The sequence below is a fragment of the Mesocricetus auratus genome, unplaced genomic scaffold, assembly GCF_017639785.1.
Source record: "Mesocricetus auratus isolate SY011 unplaced genomic scaffold, BCM_Maur_2.0 Super-Scaffold_100691, whole genome shotgun sequence".
Classification (NCBI taxonomy): domain Eukaryota; kingdom Metazoa; phylum Chordata; class Mammalia; order Rodentia; family Cricetidae; genus Mesocricetus; species Mesocricetus auratus.
This window is the reverse complement of record NW_024429267.1, coordinates 51,445,490-51,464,206: the sequence shown is the minus strand read 5'-3', so window position 1 is coordinate 51,464,206 and position 18,717 is coordinate 51,445,490. Positions and strand designations below refer to the sequence as shown.

General features: G+C 51.2%; 1 protein-coding gene across 1 annotated transcript in view; it reads left to right on the top strand.

The window, feature by feature from the left end:
* The first annotated feature begins 6,001 nt into the window (after positions 1-6,001).
* Positions 6,002-18,717, top strand: part of Trim71 (tripartite motif containing 71) — a 54,470-nt gene continuing 41,754 nt past the window's right edge. Inside the window, exon 1 of the mRNA XM_040740188.1 lies at positions 6,002-6,829. Coding sequence (XP_040596122.1) covers positions 6,017-6,829 — 813 coding nt within the window. The 5' untranslated portion in view covers positions 6,002-6,016. The remainder of the gene's footprint in view (positions 6,830-18,717) is intronic.

The window sequence follows — 18,717 nt, the reverse complement described above, 5'->3', positions numbered from 1 at the left end:
AAAAGACTTGTAAAACATCTATTTACAGCTGAGTGGTGGAGTAACGGAACCCAAAGGAAACCAAAACCAGTTTTTTTTGTTTTTTTTTTTTTTTTTGGTTTTTTGAGACAGGGTATCTCTGTATTGTTTTGGAGGCTGTCCTGGAACTCACTCTGTAGACCAGGCTGGCCTCGAACTCACAGAGATCCGCCTGCCTCTGCCTCCCGAGTGCTGGGATTAACCAAAACCAGTTTTAAGTAACTTTTGTTTCTGAGAGAGGGTCTCATGTAGCTCAGGCTGGCCTTGCGCTTGCCGTGCAGTCAAGGATGACCTTAAGTTTCTGAGTGCTGAGATTATAGTCTCAAAGTCAGCCCTTCCGTCCTCCCTCTTTCCCTCCTTCCCCTCTTTTCCTTCCTCCTTCCTTTTCTCTCTGGTTACTCTGAGCCAAGTGTGCTCAGGAAAACAATTTCCCTTCTGTAGTCAAGTGTCACTTCTCCTTCTCAAGCCCCAGTGTCCTGTTCCTAGGGGTTGACCACTTTAGGACCCAAAAGTCTGCTAGTTTTGTTTTGTTTTTTTCCCATGTGCTATCTTTTCTTTGTTTCATTTTATTTTTGGTGGTGATGGGTGGAGCCAAAGCTCTCTGGAGCCATATTCCAGCAGTTCTTCTCTCCCCTCTTCGGGCAACCCCCCATCCGTCCTCCCCTCCCCCACCCATCCTCCCCTCCCCCACCCATCCTCCCCTCCCCCACCCATCCTCCTCTCCCCCACCCATCCTCCTCTCCCCCATCTGTCCTCTCCTTCCCCCATCTGTTTTGTCTATTTGTTATTTTTTAAAAAAGACTCATTAATTTATTACATATTACATATACACCAGATTGAATTGTAGATGGTTGTGAGCCACCATGTGGTTGCTGGGAATTGAACCCAAGACCTCTGGAAGAGCAGTCAGTGCTCTTAACCTCTGAGCCATCTCTCCAGCCCCATTATTTACTTTGACTTTTTTGAAAACAGGGATTTTTGTTGTTGTTTGAGACAGGGTTTCTCTGTGTAGCTTTGGAGCCTGTCCTGGACCTCACTCTGGCCTCAAGCTCACAGAGATCCACCTGCTTCTGCCTCCTAAATGCTGGAATTAAAGGCTGTTTGCTTTTTTTTTTTTTTGGTTTTTTGAGACAGGGTTTCTCTGGCTGTTTGCTTTTTAAGAAAATAACCTACTTGTTCTTCTATAACCAACCAGAAGCCTACGATGTAGCTCAGCCATTGGATTGCTGGCATTGAAAGCAGGGCGATACCCAATAAAGCTAAATCCAGCCTGGTGGCACGTGCTCAAAATGCAGTCACTTGGGAGGAAGAGACAAGAGCACTAGAAATCCCAGGGCTATCCTTAAGGACATAGCAAGTTTGACATCAGAAAGGCCACCTGGGCACTCGGGAGGCAGAGGCAGGCGGATCTCTGTGAGTTCGAGGCCAGCCTGGCCTACAGAGTGAGTTCCAGGACAAGCTCCAAAGCCACAGAGAAACCTTGTCTCGAAAAACCAAAAAAAAAAAAAAAAAAAAAAAAAAAAAAAGAAAGGCCACCTGGGATTCCCCATCTCCATAACAACAACAAAACTGGAAGTGGAGAGCTGATTCTACAGTAAAGTACATTTATTTGTTTTGTTTTCTTGTTGACAGGGTTTCTCTGTGTAACAGCTCTGGCTGTCCAGGAACTCACTCCATAGACCAGGCTGGCCTCAAACTCACAGAGATCCACCTGCCTCTGGCTGCCGAGTGCTGGGATTAAAGGCGTGCGCCACCACTGCCCGGCTGCATATTAATTTTTTTTGAGACAGCCCCGACCAGTTTAGAATTCTACATGTATACAAAGCTGGCTTTGAATTCACAGAGATCTGCCTGCCTCTACCTTCTGAGTGTTTGGTTTAAAAGTTTGTGATACTACACCTGGTCAAAAAAAAACCCTTATATTTTCAGGATTTATTAGTGTGTATATGCATCATGCATGTGCCTAGTGCCAGAAGAGGGAGTGGAACCTCCTGGAACTGGGGTTACTGAGGGTGTGAGCAGCCATATGGGTGCTGGGAACTGAACCCAGGCCATCTGGAAGCACAGAGATTGTTTTTAACTGCTGGATCACCTCTCCAGCCCCTACCTCTTAAAATTACAATGGAGGAATCCTGAACTGTCAACAGGCTTGCTGATCAAAGTCTTATATACTTGGGAGGCTGAGATATGATCTTTTAAAAATATTATATATATATTAATATACACACACATACATATATATACATATATATATATATATATAGTGTTATGTCTGCATGTTTGCCTGCAGGACAGAAGAGGGCACCAGATCTCATTACAGATGGTTGTGAGCCACCATGTGGTTGCTGGGAATTGAACTCGGAACCTCTGGAAGATCAGGCAGTGCTCTTAACCTCTGAGCCACCTCTCCAGCCCGAGATGTGATTATTGAGGCTAGTATGAAGAAAAATGAAAAGATGACACAGGAACGCTCCAAACCTTATTTTTATCGTTTTTTTTATTAATCTATTTTTTTTCTTGAGACAAGGCTCAAGAACTGTAGCCATGGCTAGCCTAGAACTCAGTTTTTAGATCAGGTTGCCCTCAAACACACTTGCCTCTGCCTCCTGAGTGCCTGCCTTTATTTATTTATTTTTAAACAAGAGTACCACTATGTAGCTCAGGCTGGCCTAAGCCTTTCAATTTTGCTACCTCAGCCTCCCAAATCCTGACATTTTAGACTGTGACACACCATGTGTTAGCCCCTAATTTTATTGCTGTGTCTTTTGAGATAGGATCTCAATATGTAGCCAAGGCTGGCTACAAACAGCAATACTCCTGCCTTAACCTGTCAGCGGTGAGATTACAAGTGTAGTGCCCCTACCTCCCGGCCTGCCCCTAATTTTCACTGAAACATATTCAGGAGCTATAGAGAAGCCTGAGCAGTCAGGAGTGAGTATTCTCTATCAGAGGACTGGAGTTCAGTCCCCAGCACCCACACCAGCAGCTTGAAAAATGCCTGGAGGGACAATTTCAAGGTATCAGATGCCGGATGCCCCCTTCTGGTGTCTATGCACACCTGTACACACACATGTACAGCAATAAATCCTTAAATACATCTGCATCACGTTTTGCATCGATTTGTAAGTGTGTGTTGTACTCTTGCCACCACAGAGGATAACTCCTGTGGTGATTTCCTTCTCTCCTTCCACCACGTGGGTCCCAGGGATAGAAGAAGTCAGTTTTTCAGGTTTAGTAGCAAGCACCTTTACCCTGCAGAGCATCTTCTGTGCTGATGGTCATTTACAAGAATGTTATTTTTGAGCCTTCCCTAGCAATTTTATTGCAAACAGAAACAAGAGGTGCTCCAGGTTGGTCCTCAGTGTCCCATCTTTGTTTAGTGTAGCTCTGCTCAGTTTTAGGGCACTCCCAATTTTCTCACTTCTACATCCCAGAAGTAGATGGTCACAGGTCTTCTGTTGTTTCAACGGTGAGAACCCGCGCTTTGGAAACAGGTCCTGTCTTCCTAATGCTGCAGGGCTCTTGTGGGCCTGGGACGCTCTCGCCCCAGGGGCATTGAATTGATTCATGATTCCAGAATGATCTTCCTTGTTTTTTCATGGATGGAGAGGCCAGCATCTAGAATTGGGTCCCATTCTTATCATTATGACCCAGGCATGGTTATTCAGATTGGAGGCTAAATTCTCCTCTAGTCTCTTTCTTTTTTAATTATGTGTGTCTACGCCCCCACGGATCCAGGTGCCTGAGGGCAGCAAGAAGTCTATTCCCTGCAGCTGGAGTTACAGGCAGCTCTGAGCCACCCAAGGACCGTCCTCTTGAAAGACTGCAGAAACATCCTCATCTCTCCAGTTCTTCTCGTCCCTTTCTTGAGAGGTCTCATGTGGCCCAGGCCTTGAACTTCCGCGGCTCCAGGGCCATCTTCTCTCTTTTTCCACCGGGGCATAATCTACAGTGAAATTTTGTACACACCGTAGATGGCATTTGCTTACGTTATTTTACTCACTCGTTAATCTGACCTAGGGTCTCAGTGTGGTTCAGGCACACTCTCCTGCCTCAGCTCCTGCTGAATTATAGTGGGTACACCACCACACCCATCTTAAATGACATTTTTTAAAAGTTTGAAAGCAGCCTTTCCAAGTCATTCTTCAGGAGAGCCTTAAAGAGTTCCTCTCCTGGAACTGCCCGGGGCACCACCCAGATGGCCTAGGGGCGGTCAATGGGTCACCTCCTTTTAACAGCTGCCCGGGTTCCCATTAAAACCGAGTAACCGGCCCCTCGGACGATCACAATTCAGATTCGTTTATTTCCAGACATCCAACTACACAACCGCGATGCTTCGAGGTCGGTCTCAGCTCTGCAGAGTCCTAGAGAAACGCAAAGGGAAGGAAAGAGAAAAGGGGGGATCTGGGCAGGGGGGACCCTAGCTCTCCCGGGCAGGGGCCATCAGCCTCCAAGAGGCAGGGATTCCGAATGAAGTCTTTTTTTCTTTCCCCCCCCCTTTTTTTTTAAATAAACGGAAGAGTCGCTCTGCGCTACTCGCCCGGGAGGTTCCAAAGGTCGTCACACTGAAGCCTGGGGGCGATCGTCTCCCCCGCGGTCGGAGCGGGGGAGGAGGGTAGTGGGAGGAGGGGAGGCGCACACAAAAGCGGGCCGGGCCAAGAGGGCTAATGTTTCCTGTTTGCCTGGAACCCCCTCCCCGGCCTCCCCTCCCCCACCCCTCCCAGCACTCGGGCGGAAGTGAGTTTGCTCCTTTGGAGATTAAAAGGATTCCGAATTCCGATCAGTCCCAATAACCGGCGTTCCGAGAGGCGGCAAAGCGGAGAAAGAAGGGAACAGGCGCGCGCACGCTGACCCCCCCCCCATTCAGGGGAGTCGTGCAAAAATAAAACCCCAAAGCAATCCAGGAGTTCAGGGCACCGGGAAAGCCAGAGCCCGGTAGGCGCAGCACAGCCGGGGCCACCCGCGTCCCCTTTCGGCGACTCGTTTGCAGGAGGATGACGCAGGCGGGAGCCGCGGGCGGCGTTGGCCACGCGGCTCCTGAAGTGGCCGCGCGGGTCCCTCGCCGGCTCCTCTGATTCCAGCACGCCCGGGAGGGAGGCTCGGTCTCCGAGGCTCCGGGATTGCAGGGGGGACCCGAGCGAGAGTGAAATGGCCCGATGACAAAGGAAATGTGATCCCCCTCCGCTGCCCAGGTTTCGGAGAGGACGGCCTTGAGGAGGAGGGGCGCGCGGCGCGCGCGGAACGCGGATAGCATTGCACGACGGCCCCGCGCGGAGCGGGCAGCGGGTACATCCAATATCTTCCCGCCGATGAATAATTCAGGGCGGCCCGCGGGGACCTGCGTCCCCGCGCCGCGGAGCGCCTGAGGCCGGAGAAGGGTCGGAGCGCGCGCTAGAGAGAGCCAGGAGGCCCGGGGACACGCGGGCGCCGGGCCGCGTGGGGCGCGCGTGCGTGTGAGCGCACAGAGACCGCGGCCCGGCCGGGCTGCGCAGAGGCGCGGAGTGCGTGGAGCGCGCGTGCGTACTTGGCACGCGTGCTTCCGCGGGCGGGCCGGGGGCCCCCGCACGAGGTGCAGCTGCGCGCTCGAGCCGACCGCGCCGCGGGGGAGGCTGCGCCTCGGCCGCCACGCAGGAGCTCCTGCCGCCGCGTCATGCGGCGGGGTGGCCGGCGTCGCGCGCGGGGACTCGAGCTGCTGCGACTCCGGGGCGTTTTCCCCTCCCTCCAGGAGACTCAATCCGTTTAGCCCGGGGCAAAAGGGAAAAAGTAACACGCGCAAGACTCGTCCGGACCCTTTTTTTTTTTTTTGCCGCGGGGACTGGATTCCACGGCGGACTTTGGGACTTGGGGCGGGCGCTCGCTTGCTACCGAGCGGCGGTGCATGCCCGCCGTGCCGAGCTGGCCCGGGGGTCGCCTCCACCGCGCCCTCGATGCGCTCTGCTGAGTGAGCCGCGCGCCCTCCTCCTCGCCGCACGCCCTCTTCCCTCCGGCCCGCCTGCAAATGGCTTCGTTCCCCGAGACCGACTTCCAGATCTGCCTGCTGTGCAAGGAGATGTGTGGCTCGCCCGCGCCGCTCTCCTCCAGCTCGTCCGCCTCGTCGTCGTCGTCGCAGACGTCCACGTCGTCCGCGGGAGGCGGCGGCCCCGGGGCGGCGGCGCGGCGCCTGCACGTCCTGCCCTGCCTGCACGCCTTCTGCCGGCCGTGCCTCGAGGCGCACCGGCTGCCCGCTCCCGGCGGCGCCGGCCCCACCGAGGCGCTCAAGCTGCGCTGTCCGGTGTGCGACCAGAAAGTGGTCCTGGCCGAGGCGGCGGGCATGGACGCGCTGCCGTCGTCCGCGTTTCTGCTCAGCAACCTGCTGGACGCCGTGGTGGCTACCGCCGACGAGCCGCCGCCCAAGAACGGGCGCGCGGGCGGCGGCCCCGGGGGCGCGGGCGGTCACAGCAACCACCGGCACCACGCGCACCACCCGCCCCAGCGCTCCGCCGCTCCAGCCCCGCAGCCGCCGCCCGGCCCGGCCGCCTCCCCAGCCTCGCTCCTGCTGCGTCGGCAGCACGGCTGCAGCTCGTGCGACGAGGGCAACGCCGCCTCGTCGCGGTGCCTCGACTGCCAGGAACACCTGTGCGACAACTGTGTCCGCGCGCACCAGCGCGTGCGCCTCACGAAGGACCATTACATCGAGCGCGGCCCGCCGGGGCCCTCGGCCGCCTCCGCGGCACAGCAGCTCGGGCTCGGGCCGCCCTTCGCCGGCGCGCCCTTCTCCATCCTTTCCGTGTTCCCAGAGCGGCTCGGCTTCTGCCAGCACCACGACGAAGAGGTGAGTGCGCGTGGGGCGCGGGCGACGACAGGGGACCCTTTTGCAGCCTTGGGTCGTCCCCCTCCCTCCCAACGTTCCTCAGAACCGCGACCTGGAGACATCTTTCCTTCTCTGGGCATGTCCGTGGAGCCCCCAGACATTAGTTTCTCTCTCCTTTTTTGGGGGGTGTCTTTGTTTTTATGCTGATCGAACCCAGGTCCTTTGGCTAGACAAGTCTGCCCATGGAATAGACCCCCAGCCCCTGGATTCCACTTTTTCTTACTTAATTTTTACATTTATCTGCACTCGTTTGTGGAGGTCAGAGGACAACTCTCAGGAATCTGTTCTCTTCCCCGTTAATCGTGTGGGACCCGGGGATCGAAGTCGGATCTTTCAGGTTTTATTGAGGCAAGTGCCTCTTGACCAGTAAGCCGTCTCGCCAGCCCAGCTTCGTTAATATATGTGTATATTTTCTCCCGTCTGATAGTAGGTGTAGTTGGTGTGTGCAGTTGGGCACGAGTTTGTAGGAGATAAGCGTGTTTGTGGAGTCGGGGGCTCCTTTTGTGTGGGTCCGCCAGAGGCCGCCCAACGTGCGGAGGGGGCTCTCCGGGGTTGGAAGGGACGCTTGGGGTGCGGACTTGCTTCTCACGTGTATGCTGGCCCGGAGGACTTGGATCCGGTACTTGCACGGGTTGGCATTCGCCAGGTTGTCTGTGTGGTTGTTGGTAGAAAGCCTGTGGCTTTTTTTAGAACTAAGGAGCCCCGGTGTCGAGTCCCTAATTTTGCTTCTGCGGTTGTTTATCATACGAAGTGTAAAGCCTGCTCGGGTTGCTGAGTATCCACGTGCAATGACCATGTGGCCTCGTGGGGGCCCCTGAGAGAGAGCTAGGAGCCAGATTGGGACCACCGCAGTTGGGTCCCTGGCGCTCTTCCCTAGCCTGGCCCCTTCTTCCAGCCGGCGGGGACCCTGCCCATCCACAGGCACTCCGTCGCCCGCAGCTCGAACCTGGGGGTGTGCGGAATCCGAGGGCTGTGGTGCTGCCCTCGGACCTGACTATTATCCTTTTGGGCTCTTGATTTTTTTTCTTTTTCCACTTTGATACCGGACCATCACCACCTGTTAACATTAATATTCCATCCACTGGAAGCTAGTAGAGGCTTGGACCACCTTAGATGGGCTGGGTTAGCCTCCTCTAGGTCTACCTGTAACTATGAGACCCGTGCAGCGATGGCCGTGATTGCTATTCCTGTCGCTGGGAGCAGGGCAGGGGACAAACGAGGCTTTCGCAATCCCGCACCGCCGCAGCGGGTCCGCTTTTTGACGTTATTTGGGGAGGAGCCTTACGTTGGAAAAAATTGTAATTCTAGTGCGAGGAAGTTACCTTTTTAAAAGGATTCTTCCGAAGTGAAGTCGGTGGTTCACATCGGTTTTCAGCCCTGGTTGACTCCTGTTTTCTCGAATTCACGATTTGGTGTTTCTAGTATGTTCTTCAGTGTTTTCACTGGCAGATTAGGATCAAATTCGAGCACAAGGCCGGGAAGAGAGCCCCCTGAATCCGGGTTTGTTTCCCTCCACGGAGGGAAAGAGTTGAAATATCTATCTCCTTACTAATTTTTAGTCAGATGTTCCATTTGAACTAACCCTGTAGACATCTGGCGCTGACTGATTGATAGGTTAATTGTAACTCCCTGTGTGTTTATTTTGAGATAGGGTCTTTTCCTTAAGCCTAGGCTGGCCTGGAACTGTGTAACCCAGGTTGGTCTCCCACCCAGCTATCCTCCTGCCTCAGCTTCCCAAATGGTGATATTACAGATTTGAGTGAGTCACCTTGACTGGCTTCACTTAAAACAAAACGAAAAAAACCAAAACGTTTTTGAGAAAGCTGACAAAATAATGAGTCTCTTGATGGCGTTGGGGTGTTTTCCTAGCTGCCTCCTTAATTGCCAGCTCCCTTGCTTAGTTTTTTCTGCTTTTGTGTCATAAGTGCGCAGCATGTGTTTTTCCTTTCTGGTCTAATCTCCGGTCCCGTGTTTTGTTTTTGACACAAGGTTTCTCTGTAGCCCTGGCTGTCCTGGAACTCACTCTGTAGACCAGGCTGGCCTCGAACTGGAAGATTCCACCCACCTCTGCCTCCCAAGTGTCTCTGTTCCCACCTTCCAAGCCCCTTATCCCCGCACAGCCCACATTTAGGAAAAGTCGGGTTTTTTCCTACTGAGGGGGACGGTCCTCGTTTCCATCCATTTCCCTTCAGATGACATGACTTCATTAATTTGCTGTTGGGTTTATTCACTGTAAATGATCAAACCGTTTGGACCGAGTGGGAGAGTGTACTTGAGTGAGGCTTTTCCCTCCTCCGGTCCCACCCAGGTCTCTTTTTACACGCGTGGTCAGGACGCAGGGAGATGGGAGTCTGCTGAAGGGAACAGGTTTGCCGAGTCTTCAACAAGATTCTGCTTCCCGATTTCCCGTTAAAGCAAGAAGTTTGGAAATGGTTAGACGCTTATTCCTTCTTACTGGGTGTGAGGGTGACAGACCCCAAACCTTCCTTTTGCCTCCTGAGGGAAGTGGTCTCCAAGGGTCTCAGGAAGTCAGTCCTCTGAAAAGTCTTTGCCTCTGGCTGGGAAGAGGACCGGGCTCCTTTGGGGGGGGATGGGCTGCTGTCCTCACTTTTGAGGGGGTGATAGATGGACCCCTGCCTTGACTTTGGTACACAGACATCCTCCGTGCTTGAATGCCACCCTGTTTTTAAAATACGCATCGGTGTCAGGTTAATTCTGTCAATAATTTGGGGTCTCTTCTGGGGACTGATGGTGATGTGGCTGGAATGCCTTGTTCATCACCCGACTTTTGGTGGTGGTGGGGGCGGGCGGGTGGGCTGGGGACCACGCAACTTCCCCAGGGAGATGGCATTAGGTATTACCCCAACCCTGAATTTGGAAACTGAGGCAAGATGTCTGAACAGTTTTTTTTTTGTTTTGTTTTTATTTTTTGGTTTTTCGAGACAGGGTTTCTCTGTCTCGAGACAGGCTGTCCTGGAACTCACTCTGTAGGCCAGGCTGGCCTTGAACTCATAGAGATCCCACCTGCCTCTGCCTCCCGAGTGCTGGGATTAAAGCTGTGCGCCACCAACGCCCGGCTGTCTGAAGTTTTGGTTTAATTAAATTACAAGAATTGAAAAGGAACCCAGCCATGGGTTATGTTACACCTGCAATTCCAGCATGAGGCAGGGGCATGGCTATGAGTGCAAGGCAAGCCTGGGCTACAAAGTGAGACCTTGTCTCAAAAAACTAAAAGAAAATGAAAGAAAAAGCATTTGGGTTTTCCAGCAAAGGGGGAGACCTGCTTGCTTGGGCAGTTCTGAGCCTGGAGAGCCAGTTAGTTAGTTCCCAGAGGCACTGTGTGCCCTCAGGGAAGAGGTAGAGGCTTCTGATCTAGGAACAGGTCCCCTTGGCCACACATTCTTGAATCTGCTGTTTTTCTGAGGTGTGCTGCTGGGCTGGCTGCTACCACAGCCTACCAGTGACTAGGATGTGAGCCCTTTGCTTCCTTTAGAAGCCACACTGGGAAGGAAATCTGTGCCCCAGAGCTGGGCAGCAAACTTGGTCAGAGTGGTGGAACTCCCAGGGACCTGCTGGGGACGGGGAGGTTGCCATCATGACCCCAGGGAAACGGTATGATAACAGCATTATTAATGGTGTTGGGCATAGGGGAGGGCTGGCTGGGATTGTGCAGAAAATGAACTTTGAAATTTAGGATTGAAGTTAGATGCAGATCCTCATGGAGCTTATCCAGACTGGAACTGGGTTCTGGAAATAACCAGAATTACAAACCAATTTAACTCAGAGTATGGAGTGAGTCTTCCTGGGACTGTCCAGCTCAGGCCTTCCACTTTGAACAAGGCAATTTGCTGCCTAAAATGATTGGTTGTGAGTTCCTGTCTCCCATCTTAGAGTGAGCATCATGCCTGTGTTCTTCATTGCTGCTTTTTTTTTCCTTTGCAGTCTCAGGATTGAAGCTGCTTTTAGTGTGTTAAATACTGCGTAGTTTCAGTATTTTTATGTGAATTACATAATCTGTTCAAAATGGTTTTTTAAACCATACAGTTTTGTTTCTCATTAATACTGAGATGTCAAAGTATCTGGATCCTCTTTGTCCCCCCTTTCTTGGTTTTAAGTCAGTTAGGGTCTTGCCTGCTGCTCTGTCTATCCTGGTCCTCAGCAGGCCACAAGGATGCTAGGGTTACAGTGTCACAGCCAAGCCAAAACCCCCTCTCCTATCTTTCTTAGTCCATCCACCTCTGGAGGTCAGAAATACGGTAAACTTTGAATTCCTACCCAAAAAAAGGGATTTAACTTGAATCTCATTGGAGAGGGCTGGAGGTCTCTCAGGTCCAAATGCCTGTGTCTCATCTGTAGGCTACAAAACTAAACTCTTCCGTGTCCATGCAGGATGATAAGCTTACCTCAGACTCATGAAAGGCCATGAACTGGAATAAGATGAGGCTGTGGTGTCTGCATGGTATGGGGACCTTCCTGGGTATGTTTCTGAAATTATTTCAAGGAGGGAAAAATATAAATCTCTTTGAAATTGCACGGACACGGAGTTTCATGGATACCATAGTTGATTAAAAAAACAGGTTTTTAGTTTTTGGGTTATGTATTGGATATCATTGAAGGTGTTTTGCGTGTGGGGGAGATTTAACAGACTTCACTCATCAATGACATTTTTCAGAGTAAATGTTTAGTTGAATCTGGAATAGAGAAACCTTGGAAGGGTTTGGAGACTGAGGAAATTCCTTTCTTACCCTGGTTCTCCTTTTTTTTTTTTTTTTTTAGTCATACAAATACTAGTTTTTAGAAGAGCCCTGACCCTTCAGACTCAGGAGGCTACAGTGCCTCGTTTGCTAAAAACACCCCTTAAAATGGTTTTAACATTCTCCTGAATGCCTGAGCCAGTTGCAGAGCCTACCTTTTAACTTTTTTTTTAACTTTATCTTTTTTTTTTTTTTTTTTTTTTGGTTTTTTGGTTTTTCGAGACAGGGTTTCTCTGTATTGTTTTGGAGGCTGTCCTGGAGCTCGCTCTGTAGACCAGGCTAGCCTCCACAGATCCACCTGCCTCTGCCTCCCGAGTGCTGGGATTAAAGGCATGAACCACCAACATTATCACTGTTTTAGATGCCTGTTTGTATTCTAACTAGTGGGGAGTGTGTGGATTTGGGTGGGTGGGGAAGCAGGGATGATCTGGAAAGAGTTGGGGGAGGGGGAGCAGTAATGAGGAGGATATGTTATATGACAAAGTTTATCAATAAAAATATAAATACTTTTTTTTTTTTTTGGTTTTTGAGACAGGGTTTCTCTGTGGCTTTGGAGGCTGTCCTGGAACTTGCTTGGTAGTCCAGGCTGGTCTCGAACTCACAGAGATCCGCCTGCCTCTGCCTCCCGAGTGCTGGGATTAAAGGCGTGCGCCACCAACGCCGGGCTATAAATACATTTTTAAAGAGAAAGGACAGACAGGCTTGAGATGATTCAGTGGTTAAATTGGCTGCTTTTTAAAATTTTATGTGCACCAATTGGTGTTTGGCCTTCACGTGTGTCTGTATGAGAGTGTTGGATGCCCTGGCACTGGGGTTACAGTTGTGGGCTGCCCTGTGGGGGCCGGGAATTGAACCTGGGTCCTCTGGAAGAGCAGCCAGTGCTCTCAACTGCTGAGCCATCTCTCCAGCCACACAGCCTTTATCTTTTAAAGCACACCTTGCTTGTGTGTCTGTCCTTGTTTGTGGGAGTTAATGTGGGGTTTGTTTTTGAGGTTCGCTGGGGTGGAACTTACTTGAGATTCTCATTTGTTCTGTGTTGACAGAACACAGCCAGTCAAACAAAGTCCTCCTGCCTCAGCCTCCCCGGCCTAAGCCTGAACCACTCAGCAGGGCCTCCTGCTTTGACAGTCCAGCAGTTCTAAAGAGTAATCCCCTGTGGCGCTCAGTCTCTGGGTTTGCTTACTCTCGGCTGTCTCTCCATCCAGCTCCAAACACGGGTCCAGGTTTATTGTAGCTGGGCTCCTTAGTAAGTAATGGCTTGGAGGTCATTGGGATGGTTTCGAGCCTATGTTTGTTTGCAGTTTCAAAATAACCTTGCTTCCCCTCCACCTGTAAGAGAAGCATAGCATCCCGAGGCTGTTTTTACTTCTCTCTTTTGGATGTCAGCAAGATAAGGATACTGCTTAAGAGCGACAGCTGCTGTCCAGGCAGCCTGAAGACCCTCCACCCATCCTCACCTCATTCTAGTTGAGACCTGCTTGGACCAAACTCCACAGTTCCCTGTGTTATGTGTGGTGTATTTGTCCCTTCCTCTTTGGGTGTGTTCTGCTTTAATCTTTGAGACCCAGGCCTCTCAGGGAATCTGGGTAGCCAGAAGTTGTCTTGGAACCCAGGTCCTTAGTTATTAGCAAAAGCGTTACCTACCAACAGTCTCCCCCAACCCCCTTTAGTCTGTGAAATGAATGATACAGATTGGAGATTTGGGGGCCTGTGGCCCAGGAGCTAGTTATTTGCATCTGAAAGTGACTTAGCTTCCTCCTGCTTGGGGTTAAAACGGGAAATCTTGTTTACACCTGGGTTTTCTGTTTTGTTTTTTATAAGGTGGAGGGGGATGGAATAGGTGAATTCTTGCTTGGGGGTCCTTTTCTACCTTTTAGAGAACTCTATATCAGGTTACTAGTGTGTTCTGTTTTTGTAAAGCAGATTTCTCAGATCAGGTTTTAAGTTCTGCTTGAATCAACCTCACCTAGTGAGGTGGGCCCTCTTCCAGCAGGTGTCCTAGTTTAATTATCGTGGATCCTCACCTCAAGCCTTGCCAGTTCCTCAAGCCAGAGCCTTTTCTCAGGAGGTCTGTTTTCTATATTTGTCTGCTAGCAAGGTTACTGGGGGTTTTGTCTCAAATGGTTTGCTAATTTGGGTGTGTTGGGTTGTTTTGCTTTTTTTTGAGGTAGCTCTTTGGCTGGATTGAAACTGGATCTGTAGACCAGGCTGGCCTTGAACTCACAGAGATCCTCCTGCTTCTGCCTCCCAAGTGCTGGAATGAAATGTGTGCACCACCACCAGGCTCTGCCCCTGTTAATTCTTTCTTTTTAAATTTATTTATTGTTTTGCCTGCATGTATGTCTGTGTACTATGTGTGCCTGACGGTGGAGGCCAGAAGAGGGTGTCCACTGTCCTGAGACTGGAGTTACAGGTGGTTGTGAGCCACCATGTGGGTGCTGGGAGTTGAACCAAGGTTTTCTGGAGCCTTCTTTCTCTCCAGCCCCTGCTGTTAATGGTTTCTTGGGATGGAGTGTGTTAGTCAACAGTAACAGTTTGGAGGAGACAAGCACAGGATGAGATAGAGGAGGCCTCATTGCTTTGCGTCCTGGTGTGTTTCTGGGATCGGGGTGTCTTGGATTTTTAGCGTAGTTAGGTGGGGAGCCTGTGGGATTGAAGGTTTCGTATCTCACCTGTTGTTAGCTCCATCCTATCACTCAAGGAATATTTGACTAGCTGCTTTATAGCCCTAATCATTCACAGCGTCTTCCCTCCACCCCCCAAAAGTTTGTTTTCAGGGGCCAGAGAAACGAATGGCTCGTCCCGTAAGACTTTGAGGTGCGGGGGCTGGAGAGATAGCTCAGAGGTTAAGAGCACTGACTGCTCTTCCAGAGGTCCTGAGTTCAATCCCAGCAACCACATGGTGGCTCACAACCATTTGTAGTGAGATCTGGTGCCGTCTTCTGGCTTCTGACCTGCAGGCATACATGTGGTAGAACACTGTGTAAATAATAAATAAATAAATCTAAAAAAAAAAAAGACTTTGAGGTGCTAGCACCGTCACCTGCAACTCACAGCTGGCCCCTGGGCATCCGAACTCCAGTGTAGACACAGGCACGTGTGTTAGCTCATGGACCACCAGCTTTCCCTCAGCGCCTTTTAAAACCCTGAAGGTGGAGACAGGAGGGCCTAGACTGGACCCGTGTCTCAAAAAGCAAAATAGACTGCTCCAGATTGTACTCCTAAATCTCTCTGTAACAGGTAAACTCGGTTTGTCCTGTCCTTTTCTTTGGGCACAGAACACAAGGTTTGCAAGCAGACAGCTGTGCTCCCGCCTGGGGCACAGCATTGGACATTAACACCAGCAGTTAGTTACTCTCGGGTCTGTGCCCTCCAGGATCAGTGCCAAAGGGAGAACATGTTTGTTTAGACTCCGCTGTGGGCATCTTGCCAATGTCTTTCCCCATATATGTGTAAGTGCGGGCTAATGAAGACAGATATAATAAAGGTAAATATAATGCATGTGTGTATGTGTGGTGCGTGTGGTGCCTATGTGACGGTCAGAGGACAAGTTTGTGGGTGGGGTTCGTCCCCTCGTCCTCTTCCCTTGGTCTCTCTCTCACTGTGGGTCCTAGCTGGCCTGGTATTCCCTGTGTAGAGTAGGGTGGTCTCAGGGAGATTCACCCAGCTTTGCCTTCAGAATGCTGGGACCGTAGACAGCCCTGGCCGGGAGAGATGAAGCCAGGTCACCAGACTTACTGAGCCAGCTCATTGGTTAAGACTTCAGTAGCCCAGGCTATCCTCAAGCTCAGGTAATTCTCTTGTGCTGGGATTGCAGGTGCGTGATCCTGGCCTCCCAGGTTGTGTTCCTTAAGGCAATAGTTTGCCGTTAGCTGGTGTTGTCATTCTAGCTGAGACAGGAAGATTGAAAGTTCCCAGGCCATCCTGGGTTCCAGAACAAGACTCCTCCTTCTTTTGGGGCAGAAGTTTCTGGCTGATGGCTAATGTGATACCCTGAAATGCTTTGGATGGTTCCTTAGTCTTCTTCACAGTGTCCTGTGATGTCTGTCTTCACACAGCCTGTGGGCTGAAGAGGATAGGGAACTGGGCAGGAGGTCTCAGCCTTCCCAGCCCGACTGCTGTACGTGTGGTGTGTTCTGCGAAACCTGAGTGCTGAGGGTCCTGGTGGTGGCTGACAGGTTCAGGCGAGTTGGGCTGAAAATCTTGGAGAATGCGGGAGTTTAGATGTTGGCTGTAGAGAGTGGTCTCCACAGAACCTGCTGTGGGTGGAGTCAGGAAGTGTGCCGTAACAGAGAGCCTCACCCACCTTTTAGGAAGGTATGAGGTTCTCCACCCCTTTCCTGGTCAAAACCCTGGAGGCCGGTGGACTATTGGAACAGGTCAGCCTTGGGTACATCTGGCCTTGGTGGAGGCAGGGGACAGAATTGGGCTATAATTCAGGGCCAAGCTAAGGACAAATAGGAAAAGCCTGCCTAGGCCAGGACCATTGTGGGTAACTGGTAAAGATGATGGCCACCAAACCTGAAGAGGATCTGAGTTCAGTCCCCAGGGACCCCACTTGACCAAAGGGTTGTCAGGGAATGGGTGTAAATAAAAGCAAACCCGGGATTCCTAGCAGTCCTTAGGTGGCCCCCGTGGCTGCTCAGTTTGTACTGAATAGCTCGGCTACTGGACCATTGTTGGTAAGGTGTGGTAGAACATGGGTATGGTGGCTTGGCGCTGGGGGACCGAGAGCGGCATGGTGGCCCAAACCTGTAATCTCAGTGTCACACTCAGACCTGGCCTGGCTTGGGACTCCCCCTCACGGGCCTGCAGCGCTTACCTCTTAGCCCACTGAGCTGTGAGCCTTCCTTTCCTGTACTTGTTTCCTGACTGAAGGAAATGTGAAACATACAAAGTTTTTTTTTTTTTTTCTCGAGACAGGGTTTCTCTGTGGCTTTGGAGCCTGTCCTGGAACTCGCTTGGTAGCCCAGGCTGGTCTCGAACTCACAGAGATCCGCCTGCCTCTGCCTCCCGAGTGCTGGGATTAAAGGTGTGCGCCACCAACGCCCGGCTATAAAGTTTTTTTTTTACATGGGTGACTGCCCCTGGAAGACAGTGGGCAGCGTGTTGGTTCCAGAGATGGAATTTGGTGTTGCATGAGTAACGGAGCAGCCTAGAGACGCAGAGGATGGGTGCAGGTTACAGGCAGGCACTCAGGGTTGGAGCCTCTCCCCCTCCTAAGCCAGTGTGGGTCATTGCCTCTTGTGGCATCTGTCCCTCAACCTTGGCTAGAGAACTAGTCACCTGCCCAGTGACTCCCCCACTTAACCATTTAGCATAGATGTCGGCACTTTTGGGCAACACCTGCTGTTGGTAAAAACCGCTCTAGCCAGAACACAGATTTCCCCTTTGTCTCCCCTCTGTCTGGCCAGCCTCAGGATATTCCTTCTATGCTTTTGGCTTCTCTAGGATGGTGTGAGAGGGATTTTGGATTGCATTTGGCTCACCCTTTGTGAGATGGGGAGGGGCTTGGTAGTCAGTTAAAAAACATTTGTGCTAATTTATTATGTGCAGTGACTGGAGAAGCTAACCACAGTGATTTACGTGTCCATCCCCTCAGGGTCTCTGCTCTTAGGCCCACAGAACTTGTTTCCAGGCTGTTTACTGTGCTCTTTTCACTAGGCCCTGCGATTTCTGTTCTGTCAGGTACCTGTTGTCAGTGGGTGAGAGTCCTCTCTCCATCTGAAGCAGGTTTGCTCAGCTAAACATTGAATACATGCCGCAGTGAGTGCTTATAAGTGGCAGGACACTTGCCTAGTAGGCACCAAGTTGGGGGTTCCAATCCCAACACCACAAACTTTTTTTTTTCTTTTTCCGAGACAGGGTTTTTCTGTATTATTTTGGAGGCTGTCCTGGAACTTACTCAGTAGACCAGGCTGGCCTCGAACTCACAGAGATCCGCCTGCCCCTGCCTCCCGAGTGCTGGGATTGAAGGCGACATGGCAGATTCCCATGAGACCTAGAGAGGGTGTCAGGTTCCCTGGACCTGAAGTCAGGGGTGGTTGTGAACCACCATGTGTGTGCTGGGAGGGAGTCCCCAAGAATCCTTAACCACAGAGCTATCCTGATGGCCCCAGATTAATTAATTAAACTAATTGAAAGTGCCAGACCCTAGTTTCTTTCTTCCTAGCAGTCATGTGTGCACACAAAGCTTATGGAGATGCCATTAACCCATTTGCAGAACCTATTGAGTGCTAACCCAACCAGCTGGTAGGTTTTGTGCCTCACTGCTCCTGGCTTGGGTTGCCCGAGGTCTTCCGTCCTTTGGGCTGATAGCAGGAGTATTTGATCTTCTCCTGCAGCTCCCGGCCTGGCTCACCTGCTGCTCATCTCTGTGGACCTGCGACTTTGGGAACCTGGAGAGAGGCACATTTGAAATGTTAATAGGCCCAGGCCTTGCTCCTGGGAGCACCCTCCCCCAGCCCCGTTTCCTCCCAGTGTCTGCCCTCGTTGGCCATCGCTCTACTGGAAGAAAAATGGTCGGTCCTGTTTTACCCCACACTTCCAGGATTACCAGGAAGGGCGGATGGGTGTGGCTCTCATATGTCCTATTGCTCATTTGGGTTTCTTCCCTTGAGTTTTCTGCACATCTACTTTGGCCAATTCTTTTTTTTTTCCCCTCAAGACTGGGTTTCTCTGTGTAGACCAGGCTGGCCTCGAACTCACTGAGATCCGCCTGTCTCTGCCTCCCACATGCTGGGATTAAAAGCGTGCGTCACCACCGCCTGGCTTGGTGGACTTCTTTTCTAAAATGAAAGTTTATTCCTTTGCTTTTGCCTGCATGGAGGTTAGAGGACAATCCGAGGGAGCTTGCTCTCTCCTTCCATATTGGCCTCGAGGTCTGCAGGTTCTGCATCTCCAGGACACGCACTCACCAGGACATGTAACTCCCTTACACAGACATACACACAAGAAAACCACCAGTGCACATCCAAGTAAAAAATAAATTAAAAACATTCTAAAAATAAATCTTGGAGGAAAGAAAGAGACCCGCCCAGTTAATGAACTCAGGTCTGCAGGTTTTAACAGCAAGCTCCTGACCTGTTGAGTCAT